The sequence below is a fragment of the Bos indicus genome, chromosome 4 (genome assembly GCF_029378745.1).
Source record: "Bos indicus isolate NIAB-ARS_2022 breed Sahiwal x Tharparkar chromosome 4, NIAB-ARS_B.indTharparkar_mat_pri_1.0, whole genome shotgun sequence".
Classification (NCBI taxonomy): domain Eukaryota; kingdom Metazoa; phylum Chordata; class Mammalia; order Artiodactyla; family Bovidae; genus Bos; species Bos indicus.
In genome coordinates, this window is record NC_091763.1 from 99,165,847 (window position 1) to 99,191,548 (window position 25,702).

Genomic DNA, 25,702 nt, shown 5'->3' on the forward strand with positions numbered 1-25,702 from the left:
ATTTCTACAACAGCCATGCAAAGTAGGTATTGTTTCCATTCTATAGATGAGAAACTGATGCTCAGAGATGTTAAATAATTTGCTAACCTGCAGCACAGCTCCCTGATCCCAGTGTTTCTGTTCTTCTTTTCATTAGATCACATCACCTCTTTCTAGGGTTTGACTTTGAAGAAAATAAAAAGGGGGAAAAGAAATGCAGCAGTTCTAAGAAGTCCCTTGCAGGAAGGACAGGGAGGGGAAGAAGAACCGTGAAGGATTCAGCAATATTACTAGGTAGCTGTCTACTGACTTAACCGAGCTTAACCCCAAATCGGAATTTCCAGCTGGTCATGTGAGCACAGAAAGCAATTTTTAAACTCTGGCTAGGAGCCCCTGTGATTACAAAAATAAGAGCTCCATTCTGCTCTTATTTTGAAAGGAGATGTTCCAGCTGCTCTAGCATGGGCCTAAACACCCTGGTGAGGACGCTAAGAAGACACGGTTTTGTGTCCAGGGACCCCCAGTCATCCTACAAAGCTGATTTCTGAAAAGGCAAGGACAGAGGCATAGGTGCTTCCCCGAGGTGAGCGGGGTCTGGGATCTTGGACTAGTCCATCTTGAGGGTCCCTTCTGAGTAAGATTCTAGGTTGTGTTTATCTTGGTTTAAAACATGAGGAGTTTTGAAAGCGTCTTGGCCAGTCTCCTTTCTGGAATCACTGTGTGTTATCACCCAGACACTCACCTGGCTATTTAGGTCTGCTGGCTGGTTGGCTCAGGTGTGGGTAAAGCGCCCGGTTTGGGGAAGAGCAATGTTGTTTACATTCTTTATTTCTGAAAGTCACAAGCCACCGGCAAGAAATGAAAGTGAAATCAGGGGACAGTGTCATCAGTCAGCAGAAATGTGCCAAAGTTCAGAGAGCTGTTTACTTAGGCACGACGTGCCTCCCAGCCAGTCATAAGCCTGGGGCTGCATTGATCTGCCGGCCCCTCTCCACCGGCCTGGATTCTGGAGGCTGGACACTAGGAAGCCAGCGAGAGAGAAGAATCTACCGAACCTGATTTCCTGCTCCTCCTCGTGAAGAGCGCTTTGTGCATTCTGCATCTTCTTTTCGGTAAGTACCTGCCTTGTGTGCCCAACAGCTCGCCCAGATGCGTGCTGCTCTGAAGACAAGTGGGCTTTCCTCTCAGACCCTGCATTCTAGCCACGGACCCAAGAAAACAACCGGTAGTCAGGGTCTGGGGACCACCGCCCCACCCCCACAGATGACCCACCTCCATGAGCTCAGCTCTCCCCACCTCCTTCCCCCTACTCCCTTCAGCATCAGCCTGTGGGCCTGTGGCCTCTAAAGCGGTGCAGGTAATGCCAGTATGACCGGTTAGAAATACAGAGGACAGCGATGGGCAGTGGGATTTTGCACTGAGTCTATACAAATCATCTATGGCGCATGAAGTGGAAATAGGCGGCCAAACAAAGGCAGATCACAGACTTGCAGTAGCTAAACAGGAATACCATGAGTCCTCCTGAAAATACACACTATAGACTAAGACTGTCAGAAAAACCTGTGCTCTCGACTCAGAAAGAAGACAGTAGGGTCTAAGAGATTTTTAGACCTGGTGTTATTAGACTACATTGCTTTTCACAACTCGATGGAAATTCATAGTGGGATTTTAGTTCTGTTGGTGCAGATGTTTCCCCTAAAATTTCCAGTTAGCTTCTTCACCTGTAAAATCAAACGCTCCTTGGGAAAAAGTAAACACATATGTATTTGGGATTGTCTTTCCTTCCTCCCTCGTGACAACTGAAGTGCATTTTTCAGTATCTTCTTCCTAAACCTTATCTCTCCCAAACTCCTGAATCCGTGCCTATAACAGTCTCCTTTAGATTTTGCATATTCCCCTTTCTCAACACTCTTTCCGGCCAACCCACCTGCTTTATCTAATCGCTAACACTGTTTTCTAAATTTCACTTTTACATAAATAGAATGCATGACTCTGGAAATATTTTTAATGTGAAAAGAAAAGAACTCTTGCCCATAGTGCCCAAAGATACCAGAACTAACATCAACATTTTAGAACATTTCTTTAGTATCTTTCTTGCAGTCACACTGTATAGTGTGATTTTAGACCTGGTTTTTCTAAAGGCTACATAGAGTTTTATTATCTTGATATGTCATAATTTGATTCTAATGTTGCTTCTCATTTTTGGCTAAAGTAATACTATGATAAACATTCCTGTATATAAATCACTGATGGCATTTCTGATTGCTGCCTAATAAGGGGAATTAATTGCCCAAAGGGGTATGATGATTTTTAGTGTTTTTAGTGCTTTTTGCTCTACTGCCTCCCAGAAAGTTTAAGAATTTTCACATCCACCATTATTCTATGAAGATGTCAGTTTTATTGCACTCTTGGTATCAAATGTTTTTATCTGCAGTTTTGATAGGGAAACTCAAAGACTATTTGGCATATCTTTGATTATATTACTTGAGGTGTAGACTTTTTTTCATGTTTGTTAATATGACAGAGTGATTTACAATAAGAAATAGATGTTCCGTCTCCGTCCCCATTTCTGGCACAGAGCTCCTAAAATCCTTGGCATTTTTTAAGTGGTAATAGAGGTAAAGGTGGTTTTGTTTTTCTTTTTTAATTCACTACAAACCCTTTTCAACCACCTCTGTGCTTATGTTAATGACTCAACTTTTGGAAAGTCCCTAAGGAGAGGGGCTGGTTGCCAGGGAAAACAACCACATATTTAAAGGGTTAGAACCTTCAGCCCCAACCTCCAGGGAGGTGAGAGTGGGTGGAGATAAGAGTATGTCACCAATGGGCCAATGATTCCATTGATCACACCTGAGTAATGAAACCTCCATAAAACATCCCTAAAGGACAGGATTCAAGGGCTTCTGGGCTGGTGGACATGTGGAGGCGCCGGGAGGGTGAAAGGCCTAGACAGGCCATGGCAGCTCCGCGACCCCACCCCCCATCCTCTGCCCCATGCGTCTTCTGGGTGGCTGCTCCTGGACTGTGTCCTTTTAAGTTGAACCAGTACTCTAATAAAGTAGACTGCTGGCCCGAGTTCTGTGAGCCGCTCTAGCAAATTAATCAGACCCAAGAAGGGGGCTATGGGCACCTCCAAGCTGCCGCTGGTTGGTCAGCAGCACAGGTGACGACACAGGCCTGTGACCGGGGGCTCTGTGCCCTCAGCCTGTGGGAGGTGCCTCCTCCAGGTAGACAGAGTCAGAATGGAACTACAGGACATCCAGGTGTCGCGGAGAATTCCTGGTGGGGGGAAAATCCTTGCACGTTTGGTGGAGGCTACAAATAAGGAAAAAAGAGGTTTTTACAGTTAACTACTCTGCATTCCTTCTCAGGTGAAATATCTCTTCCTGTGCCTCATCCATTTTCATGGGGATTAAATGTTTTTTAACTTTTTGGCATAAAGATTTTTTTATATTAGGTATATTAACCATTCCATATTGGTTGCAAATATTTTTCCATGCTCACTGACTTTTAATTTTGTGTTTCTATTGTATAGAAATGTATATTTTCCTGGTTAAATCCGTACCATTTTTCCTTTGTAGTTTCAATTTGCTCTTAAGCTCAGAGCATTCTTTTTTCGTTCATAAATCAAATATCTACTTTTTTCTAGATCTTTTTTGTCTGCTTGTTCCTTACATCTCACTGCTGGGTCCATGTGAAATTTATTTTGGTATGTGGAGGGAGATGAGTCCCTAAAATGGTTTTAACTAATTGCTTCAGCATTAGTTAAAGGAAAGCCCTTCCCTCCACTGAATTATAATGCCACTCTTATGTCTTCTTAGGCGTGGCTTTTCTGATAGTCTGCTCTCTGAGCCGTCCGTCCAGTCCCTGTCCATCCTCTTCTGTTGATCTCACTTCCCCCTCAGTTACTTCTACCTGGGAGCTGGGCACTGCAGTGACCTCAGTGATCAGTCTACTTTTGGTCTCTTCCAGTGAATTGCATCTTCAAGTAACGTAATGTATAACAAGTATCTTTGGAGGTTTAATCCTCAAAAGCAGGTTCTATAGTAGGTTCTATAGAAACTGAGACACTTTATTCTGCACCCCTGGACTCACACCTTAGTTTTCTCAGCCCTGTCAAAAGGACAAACCTGAAACAATTTAGTGGCTACTTGACTCATTCCTTCACTCACGGGAAAACAAGCCACAGATCAAGGGAGCATAGCACCTCACGAGCAGGGGAGCACCCTTCCTAGGGAACTGGGACAAAAGCAAGTCCCACAGAGCACTGGAAGAGGTCATATGACTTGTAAGGACACCCTGACCTCATAGCCAGCAGGCCCTGCTTCCTAGGGAAGGTGAACTGGCTAAGGCTGCTGGAGCGCTGTGAGTGGTGTATGTTAGGTTTCCTTGACAGGTATTTCTCGAGCAGGCTGACTTGGGTTTAGATTTGTGACCTGGGCTGGGCCACTGGAGCCACCTCATTTTATGAGCCTCAATACACAAATGAACTTTATCAGCCAAAACCTGTGGGCTTTGGGAGGAGATCCCCAGATCTTCTGTGAGGACACAGACCTACTGCCCACTCGGCAGCAGGAGGGAGGTGGAGGTCTCACAGCAGAGATCTTGGCAGAGCAGAGAACACACAGGAGCCGCAACGTCAGCCCCTTCCCGAGCATCCCACACACTGGCAAGCACCAGGCCTCAGTTAGCACCCCTCCAGGAGTGACCAGGGGAAGATCCGCCTTCGGAGAGATGGAGGAGGAGGCCTCAGCGCGTGTGCAGCTCAGTTTGTCTGTGACTGGCTGAGTTATCTTGCTAGAGTTATGAAGCCATTTTATGTGCGTTACAGGCTCCAGATGAGAGGCGCACCCTCCTGTGTGGGGATGGAGGGCAAGTCCTAGAAGACTTGGTTCCCTCCGGCCAACTTGCAAAATACCTTTGGCAAAACTGAAGGACTAAGGCTTAGTGACGGTCTATCAGTCTTCACCTCCTCCTCCTCCTTCCTTCCGACTGCTGGGGCAAACTGCGATCACCAGCTTTAGAGCAGGGCTCCTGGGCAGGACTGCCAGAGACGAGGCCTGGCACTGCCCCCACCCCAACTCAGGAGCTCTCCACACCCCCAGCCCTGCTGCCTGGGACACGTGCCTCAGGTTCGGGGAGCAGGGGCTTGAGGTGAGGACGTAAGCCACACCTCTCACCCTGGCCTCTGAGGCCCCAGGGACCCGGTGCGCTTGCCCACCCCTGTCCCCTTGGTCAGCAGGCTGCCACCCTGCCCCCAGTCTGCTCCTCTCCCAGCGCGGTACATCTAACCACTGCCCCCTCCTTCTGGAAGACTCTGCCTGGCTCTTTCAAAGCCCTCAGGTCACGGATCAAACGCGCGCCTGGCACACAGGCCCTCCCCTGGAGGCTCATCATTTCCTGCTGCCAGGCTCTCTGTTTCACGCCATCCTGTTTATCTGCTTTCCCAAATCGCTTCAAAACTTAGAATTAGCTTTGTGAAAACAAGTGCTCGGTGTTTGGTGCCCCAGCTGCCCTGCGTGTTGCTGACTGTCCAGAGCCTGTGACTCGGGACCATCCTGCTTGTGTGACCTCGGGGGTCACAGGATGAAACCCTGGCCTGGTCAGTGCGAGGGGGACAGTGACTCCGGGCAAGTGCAGGAGGCAGAGAGGGCAGGAGCAGCACAATCCAGAGGGGCTACTGAAGGGACCTCCCCGGGCCCAGTGGTTGAGACTCCGACTTCCAACGCAGGCGGCGTGGATTTGATCCCTGGTCAGGAAACTAAGGGTTTTAAAGAAGAGGGACAGCCAAAGGCAGTCACTGGTTTCTAGTACTGTTATCTGTCTTCAAACTCTCGTTTAGGTCCTGTGAATCTTTTTTTAAGATTTTTTTTTCCTGATGTGACCATTTTTAGTCTTTATTGAATTTGTAACAATATTGCATCTGTTTTATGTTTTGGTCCCTGTGGGATCTTAGCGCCCCAACCAGGGATCGAACCTGCACCCCTTGCATTGGAAGGCAAAGTCTTAACCACTGGACCGCCAGGGAAGTTCCTGGGTCCTGTGAATCTTAGCCTCCTGTAAACTGCACTGTGCAGTCCTCCCAATAAAAACCAAACAAGAATGGGTCCCAAGGTGCAGGCACTTCCTCATTTTTAAGGATTGTTCCCCCAAACTAAAATTTTTTTTTTGACCTTTGTTCCCAGCTGGATAGTCTGCTTGCCAGCAGGGCTAATGAGCAACAAAACGACTGGACCAACAGCGAGTTAATATTAATGGAGCTGCTGAGACAGTCTATCCCGGTGGCTCGCTGGAGGCGGAGGGGCAGCGGGCGCTGCACTCTGCAGTCTCATGGTGTAGTCATGTTTCTGCTGGCCGAGCTGCTTTATTTACATGGAAAAATTAAATAAATCCAGACGTCATGGTGTTCCATAAAAAGCCACCGTTGGCCCGGCTGTCCACGCAGCCTCTGAAACCCGGGTGCTGCTGCCGTCTTAAAACACTCGGGCAACACTTCTGTGGCCTCGTTTTCAGAAATAAAAACCTGGGCTCACATTTCTGCTGGAGGAAATATGACATGTTTCCCTTCCTTCTTCCCTTTTTGTTTGCTTCTGTCAGAAGCCACACCCAAACCATGAACACGCTGGTCCCCAGTCGTGCACAGCCAGACACGCTCCCGTCAGGGCCGGGGCCTCCTCTGGCAAGCCGGACCTCTCCTCCGCCAGGCTCTGTTTCTCTGACTTTCTTCTGCTCGCGTTTTCTCCCCTGGGCTTCGCTGCCTCTCCGTTCCGCTGCAGCCCCACCCTCCGCCTCTCCTGGCTCTTCTCTCATCTCCCCTTCCTCCCCTGAACCACCACCTTGTGGGCAGTAGTCCACTTGTTCGGATCAAATTAGCTCCCTTCAGTCTCACAACAACCCCCAGGAACAGGCCAGTGGGTGCTCTGAGGGCAGGGATATTGGCGCGGCCAAGCCTGTGAAACGCTCAAGGTCATGTGCTGTGAGTGACGGGACAGGGCCTGAACCCGGCTGGTCTGGCACTAAGGTCCATGCGCTTGATCGCCACGTCCCTAACCGCATCCCAGAGCCATCGGTGCCAGACACCAGTGAGGCCAGGCCCTCCAGGGACACTCTGTTTGTGAACACCAGTCCCAGTGTCTCCCCCAGAACTCACTTCTCTGAGCCTCAACTTCCTCTCCACGATGATAATAATTTAAGTAATACTTACTAGGTAATATTCCCCAGGCTGCACGTAAATCACTTCATTTAATTTCCACAACATCTACAAAACATGTTCTATTATACCCGTTTTCCAGATGAGAAACCTAGGCAGAGAGACGTTCACATAGCTAGTCAATGGCAGAGCGGGGATCTGAACCCTGGACACACAGCTTCAACGTCGATGCTCAGCCGCACTGCTCCACAGCTTCCCCACTGTGCCAGATGAAAATGCTGGGGTATCTGCCCATTATAGATGTAAGCGTGAGACGGGAGGACGCGTGCGGGGGCCCGGCCTGGGGAGGCGGAGCTCAGGCTCTTACACTGATTTCACAGTCCTGCCCTACAGGCTGCACCAGCCTCGCCTGGGGAATTTACTGAGCCTCACGAAGCCTCCATTTTCCCCTCTGGAACATGGACGTGATAACAGTAAATGTGTTCCCACAGTGAACTTAACACTGGACTGACACACGCAAAAAGACTGTGAAGTTTAGTATTTAATCATTAAGTCCTCGGTCGAGCTAGATTCCTTCTCAGACACACCTTCCAGTGATCACAAAGACTTCTCGAAGCAAGTTCTGCCCTCTATGGTCCCCTACAGCTTTCTTAAGTCATTAATGAGAAGAAAAAGCCCGGGAGATGAATTTGTAGCCCATAACAATCTGAAGACCCACTTGTTTTTCTTTTGAGCGTCTGTTCCACAAAACTGGCAAGCTCTATAGCGTCTGATGGCAGCAAATGATAACACCCAGGTCTTACCAGGCAGTTCTCAGGGCCGTGGCAGCGGCCGGTCCGCAGCCTCAGCCGTCAGTCACACGGCAGTCCATCCTTGCAGGTGGCCTCACTGTCCAGCCCTGAAACTAAGGCTTACACACGTCAGAGAAAGAGGGGATGAGCTTGAGGAAACTGAAGTTTAGGAAATGGGAAGAAGAAAAAAAATAAACAGAGAAGGACCTGAAGGAAGAGAGCCAGGACAGAGAAGTAGGTCAAAAAAATCAGAGGGAGGCATTTATGAAGCTCTGTGGGCCATGGCTGGACGTGCACGCTGCATTCAGAGGCTGTTTGGTGGATATTCACAGACCTGCCAGGGAGTGCTGGGGGTGTAACAGTTAAAGACAGATTTTGATAGAGACAGACGGCCATAGACTTTTGTCTAATTCGCATAACATAAAATTCCTTACCCTCATGAGGTTTACATTCTATTGAGGGCTGTAGGCGGAAGACAAAGTATTTAGGATGTTAAGATGGTGGGAAATGCTACCGAGGGAGAGCAGCGTGCCGTGGAGAAGCCGTCACAGGTTCAAGATGCCAGCCAGGGACAGCGTCACTGAGAAAAGGATCTCTGAGCAGCGACCTCAAGGGAGGCAGCAGACACGTGCTAACAGAAGAACACTCCAGGCGGGGGCATGCCAGCACAGAGGCCCGAGCCTGTCTGAAGGTTTCGGGGGATGCTCAAGGAAGCCAACGTGGCAGGAGCTGAGGGAGGGGCTGGAGAGCAGGAATAAGGGGAGAAGGCGTCCAGGGGCGACAGGGGCACTAACAGCCCTGGGAGCCCTGTTCCTGAGGAAGCAGGAGGAAGGCCACATTACTGCAGACGTCGTCCCAGGAAAGTGGACACCCGCAGCCTCCAGGGTCTCTCCGGGTAACAGGCTCCAGGACACCGGTCGGGCACAGCACACTGTGTTCCTCCCCGGCCCAGGAATTCAGGCGTTCCAGTCTCGTCCCCACCCTCTGGGATTGAAGGGCACCCTTGTAGACACTTGCCGGCCTCTCCCATGGGCACCTAGAAGGGCTTATTAAACACTTCATGGATGAAGGAGAATTTCCCCTGGCGGCCTGACGTGAGGGACAGTGCAGGAGCCCCCAGCACGCGTCACCTGGGACAGACAGACAGGTGGTGAACTCTGGCAAATGGCGAGAAACTCAATAAGGCCCAACTGTACATATAAAGTCTTGCTACTGAATGTCAGTAGACCTTCAGGCAGGAAGAATGAATTGAAAAAAACAGAATGACGAGTGACTACAGGGGTGTGAGGGTATTTTTGCTAAGTCAGTGTAGACAGGGAGTTGTGTGGGCATCTCTCATGTTGGGACAGATGGAAATGGAATATGTGAAACCTGATTAGAGCAGTGACAAATTGTTCTTAGTGTTTTTGTTTTAGTCACTGCCAGGCTACTCGGTCCATGGAGTTTTCCAGGCAAGAATACCGAAGTGGGTTGCTGTTTCCTCCTCCAGGGGATCTTCCCAACCCAAGGATCAAATCCCCGTCTCCTGCATTGGCAGGAGGGTTCTTTACCACTGAGCCACCATTGAAGACCTGGTGACAAATCAGAAGTTATAAATAAGTGCATGATCAGTATTTGTATACAAGGCACATAATGATTACGCTGGCAGATATCCCAGCATATAAGAAAGTGTCTGGGAACTGGAGATTGTAGCTGCAGACCTGCTCTGTAACAGAAGGTCGATGGGCAGTTTGGAAAGTCCATTCTGACTCTGCAACTAGAGAGAGCATGCGCTGGGCCTCCGGCCATCTGAAGTGAACAAACCAGTGTCGGTGGCGAGAGCCGGCCTTCCTGCTCGGTCAGCCCTTCTCAAGTGTTCCTTACAGTCAGGGGAGAGGCCAGGGATGGACCCATGCTAGGCAAAGCTCCCCGGGCACCGCTCTCTGCCAGGCGTCCTGCACTCAGGACGTGGGCTGCCAGAGGGACTGGCAGGGTGGCAACCTGCCGGGGCTCTAATCCTGCAGACACAACTTCAGGAAGGTTTCACTCTTAACACGAAAGTGGCAAGAACGTAATTTAGAAGACCAGGACCCTATGTCTGTGCCCCTTCCTACCATCAACCTATTGATGTGAAAGCTTCAGAGGTGCTTAAACTAAAACAAAACAACAAAAAAAGAAGTGCCTCAGATGAACAGTCTGAGAGTATTTTCCTCTGGTGACAAACGTGAAGCCACATACTTGTACTGAGTCCAGATCCGTGTCTTGGTTCAGGGGCCCCACTGCCACAAAAGCCTTATGCTTTATGATGGCCGTTACGACAGCAAGACGCTAGCAGCCGTTATTTATAAAGAGCTCGTGTACACTGACAAACAAAAACCAAAACTAAAAATGATGGAAAAAGAAAGGAACTGACAGCATTCCACCCCCCCAGAAAAAAAAAAAAAAAAAAAACCAGAGAGTCAACAAACACTCGAAAAACATTAAACCTTACTCAACAATAGCAATGCTGTGTCATTTTTCATCACCAAAGATGCAAAGATGAGAAAATTTAATAGAGATGATGAGACAAGCACTCTCAAACTTCTGGTGGAGGAACACACTGATTCACAAAGACAGTCACCATGGCATTATTTACAGAGCTGCCAAACAGTGTTGTAAAACAAAATATATAAACTGTACACCAAAACAGTGTCATAGAACAGGATATGTAAACCACGCACGGTAGTACAGCTAACCCAGCCATTAAAAATATTGTTTAGGAAGCACTGCTAGTGACAAAGGGAAATATTCATGCTACAGTGATGTTTACAAAGGATACACACAAATTTACGCAATCCCAACTGTATAAAATATTACAGAAGGAAATGTGTTGCTGGGTGGTTATTTCTACAACCTTGACGTTATCAACAATTTTTAGTCTTGTCTCCATACTTTCACATTTTTCTGATTTTCTACAACCAACATGCATTACTTTATTAAAAACAGGAAAGACTTCACTTAAAAATAGCAACAGTGACTCAGCAGTCTCCCTTCTGCCCGCTGAGGGAAGCACAGGCTTAACATTAAAGGGAATTAAAGAGCTCACTGTGCTGAGAACAAGATTACAAGGATTGTTAAAGGCCAACACCAGCAAAAAATCGGGGTAGGCTCTCAGGAAGGCAGAGAAGGGTGCCCGAGGGTTTTCCCACCAAATAACCACATCCTTTCACTGGGACACGTTTAGAAGAAAGAAGCTAGGCCGAGCCCCCAAGCTCTCTGTCCACAGCCCGAGAAGCACGGGGGGACACCCCAGCACTGAGTGCGGAGCGGACACACAGCACAGCCCCTCACCTCTCGAAGCTCTGCTGTCCTGTTAGATATACGTCAGATCAGTACGCGCGGTACCTAAAGGATGCTATGTGACATTTTCACTCATTCAAAAAAAAAGTTCCTACTGCGTATCAGGCACCATTCGGGGGATAAAATAGACAGACTGTTCCCCAGAAAGATTACAGCGGGGGGGGACACACATCCTGGCCTTCAGCTACATCAGAGCGTGGGCTGAAATAGTCTGAGAAAGGTGGTGAAAAACCAGCAGGACCCAGAGAGGCAGAGAACAGGGAGCTGGTGATGGCCAGGGAGGCCTGGCGTGCTGCAGTCCAGGGGGCCGCAGTCAGACACGACTGAGCGACTGGACCGGACTGGAATGAGGAGGGGCGGCAGCTGAGGGGGTGGCGGTCGGGAAGCGGGACGGCGGGCAGGGGCCAAGCGAGGGACAGAAGACCCCAGGGAGCAGGGCCTGCCTGGAGAACCCAAGTTCAAGTTCTCAGTCGCCCCAGACAGTGTAGCTGGGACTGAACTCTCTCTGCCTGCACGGCTGAGAAGGAAACCAGGACTGCCACCCACACGTCTGCTCACCGGCTCTCAGCTCCAGCTTTATTTTGTTTCGTTCTCTATTGAAAAGCTCCAAAAGGTCAGTCGAGAGAGGAGAGGAAGTCGAAAACAAAGGCTCTGGGTGCCTGGGGAGCTGCCCTGTGAGGCGGCTGTACAATCTCCTCTGAGAAGCCCCAGGCATTTTTTGCATTAACCTTGATAATAACCTTTTTTTCAAGCCCAAGTGGAACAGGCTTGAAATAAGACAAGTAAGATGGAGCATTTATACACAGGCAACCCAACTCCCAGCCTACTGGTTCTTGGACCACTGAAGCAAGTGGAATCTTATTCCCACTGCACATGGTATAAATCTGGATTCCAGCCCTGGAAGTCCATCCGACACCCCGAAATTCCTACATCCATCAAAAATTTAGATACAGGCTTTTACAAATATCTGTTAATATGCAAACCTATGCAAACTATGTTCCTGTTGGCAATTTTTCCCATGCCATGGGCTGGACTGGTTAAAACTTCTCACCCTACCACTCTAAAAACATGGACTAAACACATCATTTTAGTATTTGACACATCTTTGTCTCTGCCAAAGAGGTTGCTGATAAATCCTCATTCTCATCAGCCGCCTACTGCAGACTGAACGTCTGTGTCCCTCCACATTTGCTCACTGAAGCCTAACCCCCAGCATTTGGAAGTGGGGCCTTTGGGATGTGATCAGGGATAGAGCAGGGATTCACACTATCTCCTCTTGAATAGGATCAGTGCCCTTGAGAGCTCCCTTGTCCCTTCCACCCCACGAGGACACAACAAAAGGTAGACAGTCTGGGAACCAGGAATCGGGCCCCTACTACACCCTGAATCACCGGCGCCTTGATTTGGGGCTTGCCGGCCTCCAAAACCAAGAAAATAAATCTCTGCAGCTGATGAGCTGCGCCATCCACAGTAACCTGTGGCAGCAGCCTGCGTGGCGGACACTACCCTCCCTACAGCCTGTCCGCACCCTGTCCCCTCTCGTGGCTTTCCTCTGTCTGTCCACGTGCAGGACGAGTGTGGGGTGGTCAGGCAGACCTCCAGCCAGCATGGGGAAAGGGGAGGGGCTGTGCCTCCCAAGGGGGCTTCCAGAAGCTGATCGCCAGGGCAGTCCCCAGGGGCCACTGCTGGCCACCACTCCCTGCACTGCCTACCACGATGGGCAGCCGTGGCTGGGGCTGGGTTTGGTTTTGTCTTGAAGGAAGTAGGCCACAAGTTTCTGTACACTTCCAGAACAGGAGTTTGAGAAGAAACTGGGAGGGAGGCAGGGCGAGCTGGACATTCACTGTGTGACCTCCCCTACAGGAACCCAGGAGGCGCCCTGCGAAGGGCATGAAGATGACTGTCCTGAAGTCAAAGCGGCGGAGCCAGCTGCTGTTCCTCGTCACAATGACCCTCACGATCACGACCATCTGCCTGCTCTTCTTTGCTCTCCTCTGGAAGGCCGGCAACCTTGTGGACCTGCCCAACCTCAGGGTTGGCTTCTACAACTTCTGTCTCTGGCACGAGGGCACCGGCGCCCTGCAGTGCTACCAGTTCCCAGAACTGGAGGCCCTGGGCGTGCCTCGGGTGGGCCTGGCCCTGGCCAGGCTCGGCGTCTACGGGGCCCTGGTCCTCACCCTCTTCGTCCCCCTGCCTCTCCTCCTGGCCTGGTGCAATAACAATGAGGGGGAGTGGCAGCTGGCTGTGGGCTTCCTGGCCACGTCCTCCGTGCTGCTGGCCAGCGGTCTGGGCCTCTTCCTCACCTACACCTGGAAGTGGCTCCAGCTCTCCCTCCTGGGACCTGGGTCTCTAGCTCTGGGCGCCGCCCAGACCTTGCTCATCCTCTTGCTTGTGGCCACAGCTGTGTTCCCTCAGAGGGCAAAGGACAGGAGCTGGGGAGCTACTAGCTCCGTCTAAAGGCTTATGTGATCGCAAGGGTTCGCTTTGAACTGTGCTCAGAGAAGGCTGCCAGAGAACGCACAGGCCGGTGTGTCTTCTCAGCCACTCTGTTTCACAGCCAGCACTGAGCTCCAGCTGAAGCAGACTGGACCCACTGCGGAGGGGGTGGGTGCCCAACGTCAAGGAGGACAAGACTTTTTAGGATAGGGTGGTCTGTCCTTTGGGACTTCTAAGAACACCCGAGAACCAAGTAGCTCATTGTTGCAAGAATTCCTGCTTTAGTTAACTGAACTGAGCAAGCCATTCTGACTTGATCCTCAGAACAATGGGGAGATAAGGCTTCCTGTCACTGGGGCCAAATTTCCAGGACAAGCTGCCAAATGCCAGATGGGAACCCGGTGACAGTTTATGAAGGAACACCTCGGTGTCCCCGGGAACCCAGCCTAGCAAGCGCCCCATCTCCATTCGAGACAATGCTCCCAAAGGCCAAGGAGTGATCTGAGAGATTCACAGGACAGAAAGGCACAGAGAAGAGCCTGGCGGTTTTGAATGTTCCACTGAAAAGGCTCCTGGACCTGCAGACAGACAGAACAAGGGTCTAACTACTGCGCACGAGCAGTCCGCTCCCAGCATGCGACACGGGCGTTCAGGAGCCCAGGACGCCAGGTCCTTGGTCAGAAGAGGACGATGAACGGCCTGAGCCGGCCCACGTCCATGTAAACACCGCATCCCCTCCCCTCTCACCCTGCGCCGGAAAGGATACGAGCACCACTCACGCACGGGGGCACTTTGTGTATTCTTCAGCATCTGTTACACTGACAATCTGTACAGCACGTGATCGCCTCATCCCATGCCCGTGCAAAGCCACGCTGAATAGAGGCAGAAACACGGACTCCAGTGTGAGGTCTTGTCCTTTGTGTCTCTTTGGGGCTCCTATCCCATTCTTACTTTCTAACTGCCCAGGGACCAAGGCCAAGGCCTAGAAAGGTGCAGAAGGTGGCAGGCCAGGGGAGGAGGGCTGTCGGTTGGTCGGGAGACCTCCCAATCTGTAAACGGAACCACAGGCAGGCTCTCAGGCGGGAGCCCAGCCCTGGGGGAAGGTGTCTAGTTCAGGGTTGGACCAACAAGGGCTCACTGACCGACTGACACGTGACAGAAGTGATTTTAAAAATAGGCTTCTTCCTTAAGGTGGCCAAACCTAGGAACTGCAGTGTACTTAGCAGCCATGCTTGTTTTTCCTGGAAAAGTATTAAGTGGACTCTCCATTTCCAGTAAGTTTGACCCCCATGATCTCATTTCCCTGGAACCAGGTACCTGAATAAGACAATGTCCAGCTCCCAGGCCCCTGAGAAGGGAGAGCAGAGAGCAGGAATTTGGGGGGGAGCTCATTTTGATTCCTCACGTCCCCCGGTGAACCCACCCAGCCCAGGGAGGCTTGACGCTGGGAGCAGAAGCTGTCACAGCACAGCTGTCTGAGGGCAGCGCTTAGGCTAAGAGGGGAAGCCCAGCTTCCTTCAGCCGCTCTAAGCAGCAAGTCCTGGAAGTGTGTCCCTTAGCTGAAAAAGATCTCCCTGACGTATTTTAGCTCATCCTGGTCTTCCTCGAGGCTTCTGCTGCAGGCCGTGTCAGAACCCGCGGGCCCCGGGGCAGGGCCGTCTGCCCCACGGTCCTCTTCCTCACTGTCCTCACTTCGGCTCCAGCGGGGACTTGGGGACGGTGGCGCTGGGCTGGCCGGGGAGCGCTCTGGCTTATCAGCGCCTGCCAGAGGTGGCGGCTCCAACGGCTTTTCCTGTTTTCGGTCCTCCTGAGCAGAAGAAATGGCAGGCAAAACAGATGGGTTTTACTTCCCTAACATGCAAGGACACAGAACGTAGCCAGTAGCATCTGTAAAGCCAGCTCTGGGGAGCCGGGCCCAGCTCCCGAATCACAGATGGCCCCCCTCCCTTCACCAGGCTCTGCCCCTCCTTGCCCCCCTTCTCGGGCGGTGCAGAAATCAGGACCAGCAGGGCGAGCGGCGGGCAGGGGCCCCAGGAACAGCGGCGCAGGGACGACAAGTGGACCCAACGGACACGGAAGGGCAGGCTGACAGAACGGAAGGAGCGCAGGACGCGAACCCTGAGTGTGGGCCTCACTCACTGGGACTAGCAGTAGTATCGACCGGCAGGTTATTGCAAGCGTTAAATGAGACAGGAATATATAAAAGGCCCTGAGCAACTCTCAGGGGCTACACCACTCGAAGGTGGGACAACCGTTAGCCGCTTCTGGAAGCCAGGGCTTCAGGGGCGAGGTGCTAAGGACAACGCTCAGAAGTCACCTCGCCCGAAGGAGACCCTCAGAGAACACGAGTGGTTCACGACTCCTGCCCGCCCCTCCACCCACCACCAGCAGAGAGCCGCCCAGACAGGGAGGGCCACCCTCCCTCACACGGCCACCGCCTCCCAGGTCTCCAGCCCCAAGGGCCCGGCAGGTGCACCCCTCCCCTGGAGCGGGCCCGGCTGCTAACAGGCAGAGTGCCTCTTTTATTAGCACAAACTCCCGCCAGGAGTCTCCAGTCATCAGAAAGGACACAGCTGGGCTTCCCTGGTGGGTCAGTGGTGAGAAGTCCACCTGTCAATGCAGGAGATACGGGTTTAATCCCTGGTCTGGGAAGACCCCACAAGCCTCGGGGCAACTCAGCCCATGTGCCACGACTACAGAAGCCTGTACGATCCAGGGCCCACACGCTACAATCACTGGGCCCAGGAACCACAACTCCTGAGCCCGTGCTCTGCCTGCTACAGAAGCCCATGGGAGCCCATGTGGGGCCCGTGCTCCACAACAAGAGAAACCACCGCAATGAGAAACTCTCTCACCGCAACCAGAGAGCAGCCCCCGATCCCCGAGTAGCAGCGAAGACCCGGCACGGCCAAAATATATACATAAATAAAATTTACAAAAATAAAAGACAGTTGACTGTACCTCAATGAGGATCCCCAGAGCAACATCGACGACTTCGGCTTCATTCATGCAGTACACAGTCCTCATGGCAGGAAATCTGAGAGAAGAGCATGAAGTTAGAGACAGGCACGAATCACCAGCAGGAAAGAATGAGACCCAGAGTCGCATCCTGGGGCCTGTCTGCCAGGGCTGAGAGCAGTAGCTTCCCCAGGGCACTGCTGTGGCTTCTGCATCCTTGGAAATAGTGACTGGCACAGGGGTTCTTGGGGCAACCGTGGGGTTTCCCACCATCCATCAACTCCGCTAAGAAATAGGATGAGATGGCTGGCTCCTGAGACACACACAAGCACGCGCACGCGCTCACGATGCAAGAAGGTCCAACAAGCCAAGACATGTCTGAATGCCACCCCTCACCCCCATGAGTGAATACAATAAAGGAGGGCTTTCCCTGGTGGCTCAGTGGTAAAGAAACCTCTCACAATGCAGGAGACCTGGGTTCAATCCCTGGGTCGGGAAGATCCCCTGGAGGAAGGCATGGTAACCCACTCCAGTATTCTTGCCTGGAGAATCCCCATTGACAGAGGAGCCTGGCTACAGTCCACAGGTTCGCAATGAGCTGGACACGACTGAGCGACTAAGCACAGCACAGCAAAGATCAGAAAGCAAGGCTGGTCAATGAAGAAAACTTAGAAAGAGAGAGGGACAGTAAGCACCTGAGACTACGGCCAGGAGAGGACAGAGGTACCCCCTCCCTGACAGCCTGGAGACCCCCACCAATATCACCATTCAACCAACCTCTCCCCCACGCCCCTAGTCTCTGATTTCCAGCCGGTCCGGCAACCTGCAGCTTGTCTGCCTGTCCCTGAAGATATATCCGCAGGAAGATGGGATCACTAGTCCACCTACCCCCTCATTGGATGGTCACAATTTCTGTGGCAAATGAAGATACTGACAATTTGGACAGTTGCTGTCTGAGAGCTTAGCTGGTGTGTGTTTAACTCAAGAGCTGGAGCCGCCATCTGGGAGCTGATGCATGAGGGCCAGAGGGTGGAGACTCACTGACAGAGGCAGAAGCCAGTGCCAGCCTAGCAGGGCACAGCCACCTGCAGCCTGCACACCCCCTGAGAGCGGATGAGACGCCTGTGGACTGAAACACCCCCCTCACTGTTCCACCAACACTGGATGACTGGGCCCCAGCAACTGTGAGGCCTTCAATCCCTCCCCCGTCCTAATCCCCCAGGACAGAAGCTGCCCCACCTGGCTGCAGCCGCTGGCACCGTGGCTGGTGTCCTCTTGGGGGTCTTCACCTGTGGTGCCCTCTTTTCAGCCACCTGGGCTGTCATCCATGTGGGCAGCACCCTTTTTTTATTCTCAGACTTTAAGTCTTCCATCTCTTTAGTCTCCCATGAAGAGGAACCAGGGTCCAAGCTTAGTGACTTCAGGACAGCAAATCCCACTCTCTCATCACACACCAGGAACTGTAGGTCCGTTCGTCGTCAACAATCCAGCTTTAATTCCTACAAAGAACAAAGTCCAGTGAATTCTAATAAATAAGAATATTCTGAGGCATCAGCCACAGTGACTGGTTAGGGCAGGCCAGAGGTGAGCAGGGCCAAGGAGACTCAGATGGATCATTCACAGGGCATGAAGAGGGAGGTGTGGAGTGGGTAGGCGATGGGGGTCATGGAGAAGCAGCCCTCCACTCAGGGCCCAGGGCCCCCACCAGCAGTGGGGCCCCATGCTCCCAGGAGCCTCTGCACTGAGCCCCTCAACACAGGAGGAAGGAAGGTGCCCCTCCTCCTCTCCACCGGAGATGCTCACTGTCCCCAGGGTGCCCAGACAATCCTACCCTTAAAACATCTCTCAGTGCTCTCTTCCTCCCCTCCTCCCATCATAGATTTCTCCTTCCCTCTATCTAGGAGTGGTTATAAGAAACCCCAAGGCCATTTTGATTCACAGTGAGGTTTCACTGGCCAACACCCACTCCCTTAAATCCAAAGATACTTCTGACTGGTCAGATTTCAGCCAGCAGTCGCGGGGGGTGGGGGTGGGGGGGTCAGATATCACTGTGCCTGAATGTGCAGAATCCAGACGCCAGGGCTTTGGGGGTCGGGGGCCGGTTCTCATCTAACCTGGCCTCTCCCCACCCACCCCCCCGGCTGGATTCCGGCCCTGCCCCTCCTCCTGAAACTCAGCCCCGACCTGTGACTCAAAGGGTGCACATCTCTACCCGCCAGTGAGCAGTTAACCCTGAAAACAGCTCAGCGCGCACGTTCTGTGAAAATTCAAGAGGCAGTAATAGTCATTCCCACATCTAATGTTGTTGTTCAGTCGCTCAGTGTGGTCCGACTCTTTGTGACCCCATGGACTACAGCAGCCAGGCTTCCCTGTCCATCACCAACTCCCGGAGTTTGCTCAAACTCATGTCCATTGAGTCGGTGATGCCATCCAACCATCTCATCCTCTGTGTCCCCTTCTCTTCCTGCCCTCAATCTTTGCCACATCTAATGAGCAACGCTAACCACCCCGCACAAACACAGCTGTGGTGCTCAGTGAATATACTGATTTCACCATGAGATGGGTATTCTGAAACCCATTTTACAGACGAAGAACTGACATTTAGCAATTCGCACAAAGTCACAACAAAAAAGTTTGAAAAGGCCGCTCAGGACTCGCACCTGGGCCCTCCAGGCCCTGGCCCTCGGCCCCGCCGGCCAGGGGTGGTGGGGTGGGTGAGGGCCTGGGGCGGCCCCGCGGGCGCAGCGACCCGCCCGGAGCCCCCAGTTCTCGGCCTCCCTGCTCTCGGGGACCCCGCGCCGCTACGGGCGCGATGTGAGCGGGGCCGGCCCGCCAGAGGAGGGCGAGGGGCGACGCGCGACCCACCCGCCCGCGTTCCCGGTACTCCTCCGGCCGGGCTTCCTACCTCGGGGCCCGCGCGCCCTCCCTGGCTTCCGGGGAGGCCCCGGGAGGCGGATCCGGACGGTGGTAGGGAGCGGGGAGCCCCGCGGCCCGGCCCCCGCTCCCCTACGATCCCGCACTTCCGGCTCCCGGCCGCCCGCTGGCGTGGAGGACCCGGCGCGCCCCCTGCCGGCGGGCCGCATGGTCTGCGCCCTCGTCGTTGGAGCAGGACTCGCCCGGTAAGGTGTGCGGGAGCACTCTGGCCTCCGCTGACCCGAGTCCTGACCAAGTCTCTCCTTGACCAAATTCAGAGGGGGATCTGAACCCTGCACAACAAGGCCCTGCCTTTTGGACTTCCGCGTGCATCTCCACATTGTCCATTTTTACCGAGAATACTGCTAATACTGGATTAGCTGGAGTCCGCCCACCCTCCACACCTGATTCTCATCCACCGCCATTCCCCCAGGTCATGTTTGATGACCCGGCCGCTTATGCAGAGTACATCATGAGAAACGCTGGGCTGGAAGAAGCACAAGCTGGAATCAAGATTGCTGGGAGAAATATCAATAACCTCAGATATGCAGATGACACCACCCTTATGGCAGAAAGTGAAGAGGAACTCAAAAGCCTCTTGATGAAAGTGAAAGTGGAGAGTGAAAAAGTTGGCTTAAAGCTCAACATTCAGAAAACGAAGATCATGGCATCTGGTCCCATCACTTCATGGGAAGTAGATGGGGAAACAGTGAAAGCAGTGTCAGACTTTATTTTGGGGGGGCTCCAAAATCACTGTAGATGGTGACTGCAGCCATGAAATTAAAAGACGCTTACTCCTTGGAAGGAGAGTTATGACCAACCTAGATAGCATATTAAAAAGCAGAGGTATTACTTGGCCAACAAAGGTCCGTCTAGTCAAGGCTATGGTTTTTCCAGTGGTCATGTATGGATGTAAGAGTTGGACTATAAAGAAAGCTGAGTGCCGAAGAATTGATGCTTTTGAACTGTGGTGCTGGAGAAGACTCTTGAGAGTCCCTTGAATTGCAAGGAGATCCAACCAATCCATCCTAAAGGAGACCAGTCCTGGGTGTTCATTGGAAGGACTGATGCTGAGGCTGAAACTCCAATACTTTGGCCACCTCATGCAAAGAGTTGACTCATTGGAAAAGACCCTGATGCTGGGAGCGATTGGGGGCAGGAGGAGAAGGGGATGACAGAGGATGAGATGGCTGGATGGCATCACTGACCCGATGCACGTGAGTTTGGGTGAACTCCAGGAGTTGGTGATGGACAGGGAGGCCTGGCGTGCTGCGATTCATGGGGTCGAAAAGAGTCGGACGCGACTGAGCGACTGAACTAACCCAGCAATAATCTTATTAGGTTGGTGTAGCCAGAAGCCCACTTCACCCTGGTGTTTCCTCTTAGTGATTATCCACCCACTGACCCCCCCACCCAGCCACTTCCCTTGTACTGGGAGTTGAGTTCAACCTCTCCCCCACAGCAAAACCCTACCTAGTAGACCCTCTAATAGTTTCCTTACTGTTTGTTAACAAGGGTCGTGAATAATTTTAACAGTATTTTTTTTTAACAGTTACCAAATGTGGCTCCATTTGAGGCTTGCTGGTTCAGCTCATTAGTTCAGTTGTGTCTGACTCTTTGTGACCCCATGGACTGAAGCACACCAGGCCACCCTGCCCGCACCAACTCCTAGAGTTTACTCAAACTCATGGCCATTGAGTCGGTGATGCCATCCAACCATCTCATCCTCTGTCGTGCGCATCTCCTCCCGCCTTCAATCTTTCCCAGCACCAGGGTCTTTTCAAATCAGTCAGTTCTTCTCATCAGGTGGCCAAAGCATTGGAGTTTCAGCTTCAGTATCAGTCCTTTCAATGAATATTCAGGACTGATTTCCTTTACGATGGACTGGTTGGATCTCCTTGCTGTCCAAGGGACTCTCAAGAGCCTTCTCCAGCACCACAGTTCAAAAGCATCAGTTCGGTGCTCAGCTTTCTTTATAGTCTAACTCTCACATCCATACGTGACTACTAGAAAAACCATAGCTTGGACTTGGACTTTGTTGGCAAAGTCATGTCTCTGCTTTTTAATATGCTGTCTAGGTTTGCCATAGCTTTTCTTCCAAGGAGCGAATGAAAATTTCATGGCTGCAGTCACCATCTGCAGTGATTTTGGAGCCCCCAAAATAAAGTCTATCATTGTTTCCCTATCTATTTGACATGAAGTGATGGGACAAGATGCCATGATCTTACTTTTCTGAATGTTGAGTCTTAAGCCAACTTTTTCAGTCATCTTTCACTTTCATCAAGAGGCTTTTTAGTTCTTCTTCGCTTTCTGCCATAAGGGTGGTGTCATCTGCATATCTGAGGTTATTGATATTTCTCCCGGCAATCTTGATCCCTGCTTGTGCTTCATCCAGCCCGGCATTTCTCATGATATACTCTGCAATTAAGTTAAATAAGCAAGGTGACAATATATAGCCTTGACGTACTCCTTTCCCGATTTGGAACCAGTCTGTTGTTCCATGTTCAGTTCTAACTTGTTTATTGACCTGCATACAGATGGCAGGTAAGGTGGTCTGGTATTCCCATCTCTTTCAGAATTTTCCAGTTTGTTGTGATCTACACAATGGCTTTGGCATAATCAATAAAGCAGATGCTTTTCTGGAACTGTCTTGCTTTTTTGATGGTCCAACGAATGTTGGCAATTTGATCTCTGGTTCCTCTGCCTTTTCTAAATCCAGTTTTAACATCTGGAAGTTCTCGGTTCATGTAGTGTTGAAGCCTGGCTTGGAGAATTTTGAGTATTACTTTGCTAGCATATGAGATAAGTGCAATTGTGTGGTAGTTTGAACATTCTTTGGCATTGCCTTTCTTTGGGATTGGAATGAAAACTGACCTTTTCCAGTCCTGTGGCTTGCTGGTTGGACTTTGTTAAAGGGGCAATTCCCAGGCCCCTCCTTCCAACCAGAAATTAAGGAGAGGGGAGAGGGGTAGTTTCATTTTGGAAAGCTCTGATGGGGAAGGGCAGAGGGGGAAGAGGAGAAGTCCCAGAGAAACCAAGTTCAAGGCTCCCTACTGGAGGCATGTACCCCCCAGGTAGGGCGAGTGGTGGCAAGGTGAGTTCCTTCGGTGCAGGAAGAGAAATTAAAAACATTGTTTACATTTTTTATTTAGAAAGTAGGAATTACTAATAATTAATATTCAAATTGGTGACTGAGGTGTTCCCTCTCAGAACAGGGCTGCTCCATAAAGTTGCCCAGGTGTCTTCACTTTACTTTCAACTTGATGCCGAGTGCTGCGGTTCACACGTGGAGTTAGCATCTAGTTTTACATAAAATCATACAGCTTGAAAGAGCTTGAAAAGGCAGGCAAAAAAAGACCCCAAGTGGCAGACATGACTAAAAACACAAACATTTGTGTTTTTGAGGCAAAAGGATGATCAGAACCATCTACCCCACAAATGTGAAATTATCAAGACACCCATTTGAAGTGTGACTTACAACAAATCATGTAATAATAGAATAATTACTTTCCATATACTAGAGGCACAGGATAGGGGAGTGTGATCCAGAGCTTGGAAAATCAGAGCCAGATCTTTCTTCTAACTGTGTGGTGACTTTGGTTTCTCCAAAGCACTTTCACCTCATAACTAGTCCTCAATCCTAGGCAGGTAGGCTGGTCCAGGAAATTTTCAGTCAGTCAAGGATTAAGGAGATAAATGAAGGATTTCAAATCACAAAAACAACCTGCTGGGCACTGGAGTCGTTTAGCTGTGGGTTGAACCTGGGCTCTGCCTCCAGCCTCTTCATGAGGCAGGACCTGCTTTTCCTCTGGTTCCCAAAGTTTCCAACATCACTCACCTCTAGTGACCTCACTGACCTCCGCTCCCACAAGTTGTGAGCCAAGACAAGCCCAAGTCTAATCAGCAGAGACGCATCATTTTGTAAGTAAAGGAATGGGGAACACTTACTACCATGAGAACCTCTTCCTCTACCTTTCTCTCCTTAAAAACCTCTTCCCTTAGCCAGCTGAAAAATGTAGGCGGCCCATCTGCATAAAAACCTTTCTGTGCGAAGGCCCGAGCAGGGACCAGAAACCCAAGTGGAGGGATCTGAATGGGTGGGAGTCAGCTCCTGAAGCCGTCTGAATGCTGAGCTCAGGGGGCCCGAGGTCTTGGAGCAGGAGCAGGCAAGCGCAGGCAGGTCCCGAGGATAACAAGGAAAACGCACCTCACTGTTCTCACACAGCGCAGCCCAGAGCCGGGCCACAGCTGTGCCGGGTGTGCGGGGTCGGGGAACCGGGGCTGGACTGGCTTGGTGGTTTTCATCTGGTTGGCCTTGCTCGCGCCGGGGGAGGGACCTCCCTGGGGTTCCCGGGTAGGTGCCAAGCTGGTATCGTGAAGGAGAGGTAATTTAAGTTTCGACATGCTTTATTGGAGGATGAGATGTCACCTTGGGGGGAGGGGTTGGAGGGGCAGGGAGGAACCCCAGGAAGAAGGCACGCTGACAGGCACTCAGGATGGGGTGGGGGTCGGAGAGAGACAGGCCAGGAGGGGCAGGGTGGCCCGCAGCACGCATTGTACTTGCTAATTTCAAAAGGTCCGAGGCTATTGTTTTCGTTTTGTGTTTTTAGGCAGCTTCAAAGTGATGTGGAACCCCCTGCCCCATCCCTCCTGGTGGAGCCTTGGTCACATCAGCTGTGAACAGAGCTCAAAACAAGAGGGAGATGGAGCATAAAGGAAATGAAAGAAGGGATAGCTTTTCAAGTGCTGTTTTTCTACAAACCTTAAAGACATTTTGGCAAGCTGTGGAGACCACATGTATGGAGAAAATGCCCACATGCCCTCAATGGGCATTAAGACAGAAACTTCAAGATGGAGAGAGGAAAAGTTTAAACCATGAATTCTCTCATGCAAATGAAACTCATGACCACTTTTTAAATGTCCCACAGAATCCCTGGGGGAGAGAAATAAGGTTGCTGCTTCAATGCAGAAGATAGGGAAAATTATAGGTGGAAAAGTCTTGGGTTTATTCATTTGAAGGAGGATTACCAGGTGGAAATGGGTAAAAATGTTTAGTAACTACTTATCGCTAAGTCTCTCATGTTTTCTCATAATTGAGCCTCCCTGCTTTCCTCCCAACTGCCAGCAGATCAGAGCCAAAGTCTTAATACCCATCTTTTCACGATTTTCCAAAAGGAGGTAACTGGGAGCACCCCCTCACCAGGCCTGCACCCCAGATCTGGGTTGAAGCCCAAAGAGCCTCTGCAACAACTGTTCTGAGCAGAGCCTGATGACAAGGCTGCCCTGTCAAGTGTCGGAGCCTGAGGTCCAGGCCTGAAACCCCAGCGCTTCAGGTGGAAATACAAGCGGGAGAAGGCAGTCATCCTCTTGTGCTTCTCCACCCTGTGAGGGTATCTGCCCTTTCAAAGTCCCACCCAGCCAGGAAGCAGAGGGCCAGGCTGTGGACACCAAGAAGGCGAGAACCCTAGGTTCCCAGCCTTGGCCAACTTGCTCCTGTCCTCTGCCCACTCACCAGCAGAGGGCGCCAGTGGCTGGCTCTGCTCAAACTCAAGCATGGAAAGTTGACAGAACAGGAGGAGCCCCCTTGACAGGTCCCGGGAAACCATGGCCACTCGGATGGAAGGGGCAGACACCTCAGATCCTGCCCTTGTGCTGAGAAGCTTCTGGAACAAAAGCTGCCAACTCTCAGGGAAAAGAAGAGACACTATAGCCTCCTTGAAAGTGAAAGTCACTCAGTTGTGTCTGACTCTTTGAGACCCTGTGGTCTATACAGTCCATGTAATTCTCTAGGTCAGAATACTGGAGTGGGTAGCCTTTCCCTTCCCCAGGGGGTCTTTCCAACCCAGGGATCGAACCCAGGTCTCCCGCATTGCAGGCAGATTCTTTACCAGCTGAGCCACAAGGGAAGCCCATAGCTTCCTTGACACGAGTCCAAAGACCAAGGAATGGCACAAACCTTGGTTGGCCAATGGAACCGGAGAGAGAAGATGTTCTATTTCTATGGTGAAGCAAGAGCAACCCTCTGATAAAGGTCAACCCCGTGGCTGGTGAGGTCAGGGCCAGGGCACGGGACCTGGGCTTGCCATGACCATCACCAGGGCAAAAGGTGAAGGCAGACACACTGCTGCACACACACGTTCCAGAAAGAGAGGCCAGG

At 51.4% G+C, this 25,702-nt stretch overlaps 2 protein-coding genes across 4 annotated transcripts; one reads left to right on the top strand and one right to left on the bottom strand.

Annotated features, from left to right (window-relative positions):
- The first annotated feature begins 414 nt into the window (after window positions 1–414).
- On the top strand, window positions 415–14,569 carry TMEM140 (transmembrane protein 140). 2 transcript variants are annotated; one of them, XM_070787342.1, is made up of 3 exons: window positions 416–562; window positions 818–1,091; window positions 13,102–14,569. In XM_070787342.1, exon 3 carries the CDS (start codon window positions 13,129–13,131, stop codon window positions 13,693–13,695), a length of 567 nt encoding a protein of 188 aa, XP_070643443.1. In that variant the 5' UTR covers window positions 416–562; window positions 818–1,091; window positions 13,102–13,128; the 3' UTR covers window positions 13,696–14,569. The 2 variants fall into 2 exon arrangements, with proteins under 2 accessions (XP_019814677.2, XP_070643443.1); XM_019959118.2 differs by having other exon boundaries at window positions 415–1,091.
- Window positions 14,455–19,671, bottom strand: CYREN (cell cycle regulator of NHEJ). Of its 2 annotated transcripts, XM_019959121.2 has the most exons (4): window positions 19,538–19,671; window positions 17,872–18,131; window positions 16,636–16,711; window positions 14,455–15,481 (listed from the first exon to the last, which is right to left on the bottom strand). In XM_019959121.2, the coding sequence occupies exons 2-4, from the start codon at window positions 18,003–18,005 to the stop codon at window positions 15,230–15,232; spliced, it is 462 nt and encodes a 153-aa protein (XP_019814680.2). In that variant the 5' UTR covers window positions 18,006–18,131; window positions 19,538–19,671; the 3' UTR covers window positions 14,455–15,229. The 2 variants fall into 2 exon arrangements, with proteins under 2 accessions (XP_019814680.2, XP_019814678.2); XM_019959119.2 differs by lacking the exons at window positions 17,872–18,131; window positions 19,538–19,671 and having other exon boundaries at window positions 16,636–17,829.
- Window positions 19,672–25,702: the final 6,031 nt, after the last annotated feature.